Below are 8,208 nucleotides of genomic sequence, written 5' to 3' on the forward strand. Positions count from 1 at the left end.
TCTGGTCTCCACCCCCCCCCCCCCCCTCACAGGTGATGCTGGTGGGCGACTCGGGGGTTGGCAAAACCTGCTTGCTGGTGCGGTTCAAAGATGGCGCTTTCCTCGCCGGCAGCTTCATCTCCACGGTTGGAATCGACTTCAGGGTAAGTGCCCGGGGGCCGCCTTCGTCCCCGGCAGAGGCTCCTGACCCCTGCCTGCTCAGTCCCTGCCCAAAGGCTCTGGTAGGTGAGCGACGGCTTTTTCAGAGGAGTGACAAAATATTGGTCCAGCAACTTAATGCTTGGCATCCTGACCTGTGTCGGCTCTAGCCGGGGCACCTCGGGGCTGAGCAATGGTCTGATGGTGGCGGCGGCAGCGCAACGGCCTCTTTGTTAATGCTTTGCATGAGGACGGGGGAGCACGTCCTCTGCTCTGGGTCCCAGGGATGATTCATGTGAGCACAACTGCTGAGGCCTGAGCATCTCTGCCCAGTGAAAATATCCCCCTAAGTCAGTTTCAGTGTTTTTAAGAGTTTTTTGTTTGTTTTTTTTAAAACAAAAAAAACCTGACACAGACCAAAATCTCCTGGAAGCATCTCCTGAGCACAGCTTTGGGGTGCTGACGTGGGGGCATGGTGCCGGGGTGGCCCTGCTCCCTCTGGCATGGAGGGGAGATGCCATGCAGAGGGGTCTCTGAGCTCTTTGACAATAACTGGTTTGTTGGCAGCGACCAGAGCATCCCGCTGCCAGTGTGGGGGGAGCCCCAAGGGCAGCGTGTCGAGGCTGTGTGGTCCCAGCAAGGACAGTGGGAACCTGCTCGACAGAGGATGTAATGTGGGGAATGGGGGGCAGAAGGGGAGACAGCTCATGTCCTGCAATGCCCTAGTGTGGGCAGAGCATCCTTTGCCAGGTGGGAATGTTTTAGTGCCAGCTGGGGCCCTCAGAGCCTTTTCTTGGCTGCATTTCCCCGGTGGTACCTTGCTGGGGCAGGGGGGCTGCCTGGGGATGCCGTGGTCCAGGCAGCCCTGGGCGAAGGGCAGCTGCGGTGCCGCCGTGGGCACCCTGGGCTGAGGAGCCAGCACCCCTGGGGTGGGACAGCAGAGCAATGGGGACGGTGACTTTGCAGAGATGGCATCAAAGAAACCTTCCAGCGGGCTGTGAAGGGGTGGTGAGGGAGCCCTGCGGATGCTGCCAAGGTGGTGGCAGCTCCTCTGAGCTGTTGCTACCAAAGCAGCACCAGCAGTGCGCCTGGCTTGGGCCTGAGGATCAGGTGCTCCCTGTCCCCCACCAGTTCCCCAACCATCTGCTTCCCCCAAACCGCAAGCTTGCCGCCCCCCAAGATGTCTGGCCAGTGCCACTGGCTCCTGGGGGAGGCTCAGCCCTTGGGACTGGGGACGTGCCTGGTGGCTGCGCTCCCCCTGCCCTGCTGTCAGGGCACCGGCTGCGCCATCTTGCTGTACGACAGCTTTTGGCTCCGCTTTGGCGCCACGGTGGTGATGGGTGGGTGTGGCAAAGAGCTGGTGGTGATGCCATGCACCAGCGTTGCATCTTCCCGCCTGCCTGCCCTCAGCAGGATCTTGGGTCTCCCCCTTCTGTGGAGGATTTCTGGGAGATGGGTGTCTCTTGTAAGCTGCTGCTTCACCGGGGTGTGAATAATACCTTGCTGGTACAGGGACAAGTGGGAATGGCTGAGAAAGCCTTTAGGAAGAAAGCAACGTTCTGTCCTGCAACCAGGCTTTTGGTGCAGAGCGATGCTGCAGCAGTGGCTTGGGGAAGTTGGTAAACTGGAGTCCGTAGTTTTATACAAAAGTAATTACACGGTATTTTCAGGTGTTCTTAAAATGAAAAGCGTTTCATTACTGATTGCAATGATTGATACTGAGGGCAGTCATGAAATCCCGTGATTTATTGATGAGAGCACTGAAACAACTGCTACTGAGAAGCGATCAAATTAGGGTTAATTTACTTCTGTAATAGAGCTGCTAGAGCTGAATAGGTTTGAAATGGGCAGATTATACAGCGGGGATGATCACATGTATGCCCAAAACCTCATTATTACCATGTTTGTAAGGCACTCGTAATTTTTGGGGGGGACGTGGAAATACTTTTTTGATTGTACGTCTCCGTTTCCATTCAGATAATCCTGTTTGCAGGCGCCGTGCAATTGTGCCCCTCTTGCCGTCTGCATCGTGATGCAGATGAAGCTCCGGGGTGGTAATGCTGGAGGCTTCTGCTGCGAGGGCACGCTTGGGTTTTAATTTGGGTCTGTCTAACAACACAACTGTCACGTTGCAGCTCCTTTTCTCGGTAATCCCAGAATTCGGCCGTGGGTTTTCTGGCTGGAGCAAACGAGGCTGTTTGTGACCGTGGGCGGTTGCGGCTGGGGAAGGCCGGGGTTTTGCGGTGTTCGCCTTGGACCGGTGCAAGAGGTGGCTGAGCAAGCACAGGGCGGTACGTCGGTGCATCGGGTTTTCTCGGCAGGGTTTGCGGCGCTCGCTGAGCCTCGCTGGCGGCGGAGGCTCCGGGGACCTCGCCAAGGCCAGGGCGTGCAGCAGCTGCGCTCCTGTGCACGCGGGACCTTGCTCGGCCGGGGGAGCCGGGAGCCTGGATAAAGGCTGGGGACGTTGTGGGGATGGAGCTGCCTGGCTCTCGCCGTTGTTTCTAGGACTGTCTCTGCTCCTCTTGATGCCAGATGGTCTCTGCAAAGCACCCTGGGATGGGACGGAGCCGCATCAGGGGGCAGCCCCCGTGCCCACCCAGCCGCTCTCCATCTCCTTTCCCAGTCCGTCCACTGGTCCCAGTGGGCTGCAGGATCAGCCGCTCATTTTCAAGGATGTCAAGCCATTAGATACATGCAAAGCCATTGCTAATGGATTATGTAGGCCTGAGCGAATGTAAATGAATAGAAATCCGTTTAAAATTAATCTGGCATTACAATTCCTAATGGCCCCCCTAGGTTTTTTCCCTCCTACTGTTTTATGTTACGGAGAATGTCTCGCTTTGTGTTTGTTTATCATCGTCTCTTAAACAAAGAAGGATGTTGATCTAAATATACTTGGAAAATAAACTACTGATAGTAGGGAAATAAAGATGATCAGAGTATTAAAAAATGCATCAAAATGTGGCTTCTAGCTTTGGAGATGCTGAGTCCTTCAGCTTTCCTTCCTTTGCAAACTGGGTTTACTGCGGGAGCATCTTTAGCTCCTCGGGAACACACCAGCCCTCCCCATTCAGCCGTGGTGGTGCCGGCGCATCCAGGGTGCTGATCGAAAGTTTGGCTGGGGTGTGCTGCTGGGTCAAGCCCCACCCCACGCCCCCCGGCCCCGCTGTGGGCACCCCTAAGGCGAGGCAGAGTCCTGGGGTGGGGGGTCCTGCGCCCAGCGGGGGACTCGCCTGGAGCAACAGAAACTTCTGTCCTCAGAGGGGAAAGCTTCTCGGGGGGCAAAACCCTCTCTGCCTCTGGCGTCTCGGTAGCAGGCATCGCCTTTGGGGTTTCCAGCCATTGCTAGATAATGGCCGGCTTAATGATTCCTTCCCACGTGTGGCCATGGCTGTGCCAAGCCGTGGCACAAGGTCTTCCTCCTCGTCTTCCCCGGGGCTGGAGGGTCTTGGCAGATTTCTCTGCTTGGGGACAGCGGTGGGGCTGCATTTGTTCCTGCAGATCCCCACCAGTGCATCAGGACGGGCAGGGGGGCTGTCTGGGTCCCCCCTGCATCGTCCACGCTTTTCCGACTTCGTACATTAGGAGCTTCAGGGAGAAGGGTCTCCTGCAAAGGAGCAGGTTTGTCACGCAGGGGGGTGAATCCCGTCTTTCTGGGCACTACTGGAGAAACTGCCTTTTGCTGTAATTTTGGGAATGCAGCAGAAACCTTGTTAGAAATAAAAGCTGCGCAGCCAACAGTACTTCTGTCTTCTTGTAACGGCTAACTAACGGGAGGAACGTCTTGCCAAAGCCAAGAAACCAAAGGGCCACGTGAGCCCGCTGTGTGCCCCCTCCCCGGTGACAGCTGGGCTCCATGGGGCCGCCCCGATGCTCGCAGCCCCACGCTCTGGCCCGAGCTTTGCTCCTTGGGCGAGTTAAGATTTCTGTATTAATTGGACCTGAGAGAAGAACATAAAAGAAAAAAAAAAATAAGCCTTTTCTCCCTGGGAAGAGGTGCTAATGAGTTTCTTTGTGTTAGCAGGGGAGATGGATTCTGTGTTAATCAGTGGGATGAAACCATTAGGAAGCGCTTTGCTGGCAGAGTTCAGAGCGGGGCGGCTTGTCTTCATTTTCCCTCAGGTGCGTAGCGGCATCGCTCCTCTCCTGCCGCCCCAAGGAGAGGGAGCAAACCCACGTCCTCCTGGTGCAAAGCATGCTTAGGTGCTGCAGATGAAGGAGGAGGAGGAGGAAGGAGCCAGCACTGGTGCTTCGGTGCAGCTTCGGGCTTCCCGAGCAGGCAGCTGGGCGCAGGGAATGTTTCCTCTGAAGGCTGGCTGGGCTCTGGCGTCCACCAGTTTGCACGAGCGTGCCCAGGTGGGGTTTCCACTGGTTGTTCCCCTGCGCGGACCTGCAGGTCCCCCCGGCTGCAGCCTCCTTGGGTGCGGGTGAGCCGGCAGCCGCCGCGCTCTCTGCTCCAGCCTTGGCCGTGCCGCAGTTAATCCGCCCGCTGGGACGGCTGCTGCGTGCTGTAAATAAAAGCTGTCGCTGGTCACCCTGAGCTTTAAGGACTCCTGATTACTTTCAGCCCTGTGCTGCTCTGGGGGTGGGATCGGCGGTACATAATACCTTTTTTTGCATAAGAGATTTTTGCGTCTCTGTTTATTTTTTGTAGCACATGTGTGTGCACCTTCCATCGGCAAAACAGCAGCTGCTGGCTGCCTGCTGACTCCCCCAGCAAGCTCAACTTTGCGGGAGAGATGGAAAGCTTCGTTCCAGCCGTGCAGGGTGTGCAAACCAATGCTGGTTGCGGTCTGGGATTGGCAGGGCTGCTCCTGGCTCCCCGTGGGCTCAGGGGAGGGAGGTGTGGATGCCCTGGGTCCCCAGCAGGTGCCTGCATCCCTGTCCTCGGGGCGATGCTCCGGTGTCAGTGTGGTGCCTCCCTTTGAAGGGTTGGCACAACCCGGAGCCATCTGAAAGCCGAGGGCTGGCTTTTACCTTGGCAGCTGGCACTGAGCGTTAGTAGGGCTAATTTTCTGATGGATCAATCTGGAAAAAGTGGGAGGGGATCTGCTTAGGCCAGAAGAAAGAAACGGAAGTAAATTAGCTCCAGCCTGTCTTTCTATACAAAATTAGCCCTGAACGTTCGAGGGAAGGGACTGAGGGCACTGAGCAGAGCGTTCAGCCTCTTCTCTTGGCATGCTCGGCCGTGCAGGGTGGCAACGTGTGCAGGGTCGGGCAGGGGGGCTGCTGCAGGCTGCGGCCGGGTGGGTTTAGGTGGGTGCCTGGGGCCACAAACTGGAGCACTGGGGCGGGGGCTGATGCACCGGGGGAGGGTGTCTCGGTGCTGCCCAGCATCTCAGTTCTGCCTGCATCACCCGGGGCCGAGGACCTGCCTGTGTTTCCAGCAGCTCTGTCTCCAATAAGCTTGTTCTGCGTCTCCTATTGCTGTATGAATTTTAATAGAAGCCAGTAGCTGATTTCATACTTTTGCATTTCTCATGGTGATGAGGAAAGCTGGGCTAAATTTGCCCAGAGGAGCTTTCCTGCCGTGCTTTCCGCCCCTTCTGCCTGGTTCCAGGGGGCAGGCGATGCTGGCACGGGTGCCGTGAGGACCAGGTGCTGCCCGAATCCGGCAGCAGGCGAGGCAGGGCCCAGAGAGCCGGTGCAGGGAGGGCAGGCGCTGTTAGCCAGAACACGCCTTGATTTTATTGATTTATGTCATGTCTGACTCTCAGGACCACAGCTTCTCCGCAGCTGCTGCTGGTTCCTGTTCCCCGCTCCCAGGCTGGGCTCCCAGGGGAGTAAAGAGCCATTTTTCCTGGGAAACCAAGCCCTGCTTTGCTTTTAGCTGCTGCTCTCCCCTCTTGCCGAGGGACGCAGCTTTGCAGTCGGTGAAGCCCGTCATTTGCATGCAGGGGCTCAGTTGCCAAGAGATGCTGCGAGCAGCACTCGTGGCGGGCTGCACCCGCTTCCTCACATCTGCTCGTATTTTATTCATGTTTCTTTGGCTCTTGCATTTGAAAAATAATCAGCCTCCTCGGCGTGCTCCGGTTCTACAGCACACCAGTAAACTGCAGACACCCCTGTGCTGGCGGTAATCCCAGTGGACAGCAGACTCAATGCCTGCCGTGGGGAAGGCAAAAAGAAACAAGATGAATGTCTTCAAAGCAGAGAAGTGCTCGAGTTGCTCTTTAAATGGGCGGCTGGAGCAGCCTCAAGACCCAGAGCCCAGTTAAGAAAGCTCTTAACCAGTTTGCAGGATGGTGTGAAGGTGTCTGCCCGCCCCCTCGGTGCCTGGGAAACACCACCCGGAATAGGCTGTGTGTTTAATCCGGGTGTGACATTTCGCATCCGTCTCAGCTGACAGCGAGAGTGCTACGGACGTGCGGTTTTCGTGGCAGATGCTCCTGGAAGGGCACTGGTGGCTCCCCGGCTCCCGCAGCCCTGCTGGTGGCTTCCCAGTGTGTGCCAACAGCCGGCATCCCCGCGGGTCTGTCCCAGCGCAGGGCGGTTGAAATAAAAGGTGTCATTAGCTCAGGCGGAGGCCGGGGCTGCTTGGGAGCTGCAGAGCTAGGGCACAGGCAAGGAACAAAAACCACCCTTGAGAGCCGCTGGTGGAAGGAAGGACGTTGTGAAGCTCTGCACCCTAATCTGCTTCTGTATCCTCCTTGTTAGAGCTGTATGGGAGCTCTAAAGCCCGTTAGAGGATGGAGACTGACACAGTGGAAACTCAAGTGGAAAATGCAATTCCTGCACATCCGCAGCCTGTTGCGAGCCTACGTGGAAAGCACGGGCCGAGTCCTGTAGTGTTTGACCAGAACGGCTTAATTTCTTAATCCTTTAATTTCTCTTCCAGGCAAGCTGTGCTTATGAGGTTTCGGCGGTGGCTCAGTGGCCCTGCGAGATCCCTGCGGGGAGTTGGGTTTTGGTGTGGGGTGGCGGAGCGGCTGATGCGAGCGTCCTCGCTACAGCACCCATCTCCCACGGGGACGGTGGGGTGCGGTGGAGCTGCCCCCGGGGATTGCTCATCCCCGCGTCCTCAGGGGTGCGGGACAGTGCCCCACTCCCTGCTTTGCTCCAGCTTAGCAGGCTCCGAGGGAGTGGGACGAGGAGGACAATGGTGCTGGAGAAAGGCTGTGGGCATGCAGGTGTGCCAGGGGAGAAACTGGCCCCGGGGAGGCCAATTCAGGTGCTGGAGCATCAGCTGTCCCCCAGTGTGGGTGCTCTGGGTGGTGCCGGGGAGAAATTGGCCCCGGGGAGGCCAATTCGGGTGCTGGAGCATCAGCTGCCCCAGTGCGGAGCCAGGCGTTACCCTGGGTCTGCTCGTGGTGCCAGGGCCTGCAAGGGAGCGTTTTAGAGCCAATAAAACATTTAAATGGGTCTAGAGTAAGTCTAAATGGTTTGAATATTTAATGGAATACATTTGGCTTAATTTTACTTTCATCTTTTATTTGTGATAAAATATTGAATTCGGCTGTGCAGAACTGGGTTTTTCTTTGAAAGCAGAGGGGAGAGGCGGCTGAGCTGGCGGGGACAGGTGGGCTTTGGGGTGCCTCTGCCCCCACTGCCACCCCTGTGATGGGCATTTAGGGGCATCCCTGCCCGACAGCTCTCGCCTTGGTCAGCCCCTCTGAGCCCTCGCTGCTTCCCCGCTGACTCATTTCATTACCGCTGATTAATTATTTGCCCCCAGCAGGCTTCATTTTATTCCCGGTGTGGATGCCGGTGATCTCCATGTGCACGTGGGGAAGGGCGAGGTACCGAGGGTGGGAGTCATGGGTTCGGCAGAGCTGGGGAGAGCCGCAGTGGGACATCGCTGTCTCTCCCGAAAAGCTGGTGCGGGGGGAGCCGTCTCCAGCCAAGCTTGCCGGGCACTGACTGCGCCTCATCCTTCCCCAAAAACCCCTGCCCCTTCAGATGCTCTTCCTGAAGAGCCGCTCTCCTCCTCACATCTTCAAAGGGTGGAGAGACCTGAGCCGTGGAGACAGGGGTCAGGTCAGTTCCCGTTGAAGGGGCTTTTGCTGGGCCCTGCGATGGTAACGCTGAGCATCGGCACAGCAAATCAGAAGGGCAGCGCCCAGCCGCTCT

At 57.2% G+C, this 8,208-nt stretch overlaps 1 protein-coding gene across 1 annotated transcript in view; it reads left to right on the top strand.

The window, feature by feature from the left end:
- The first annotated feature begins 35 nt into the window (after positions 1-35).
- The window catches only part of RAB26 (RAB26, member RAS oncogene family), a 27,859-nt gene continuing 19,686 nt past the window's right edge, over positions 36-8,208 (top strand). Inside the window, exon 1 of the mRNA XM_009648078.2 lies at positions 36-143. Within this exon, the coding sequence (XP_009646373.1) occupies positions 36-143 (108 nt within the window). The remainder of the gene's footprint in view (positions 144-8,208) is intronic.

Source organism: Egretta garzetta, unplaced genomic scaffold, assembly GCF_000687185.1.
Source record: "Egretta garzetta isolate BGI_Z169 unplaced genomic scaffold, ASM68718v1 scaffold71, whole genome shotgun sequence".
NCBI classification, from domain to species: Eukaryota; Metazoa; Chordata; class Aves; order Pelecaniformes; family Ardeidae; genus Egretta; species Egretta garzetta.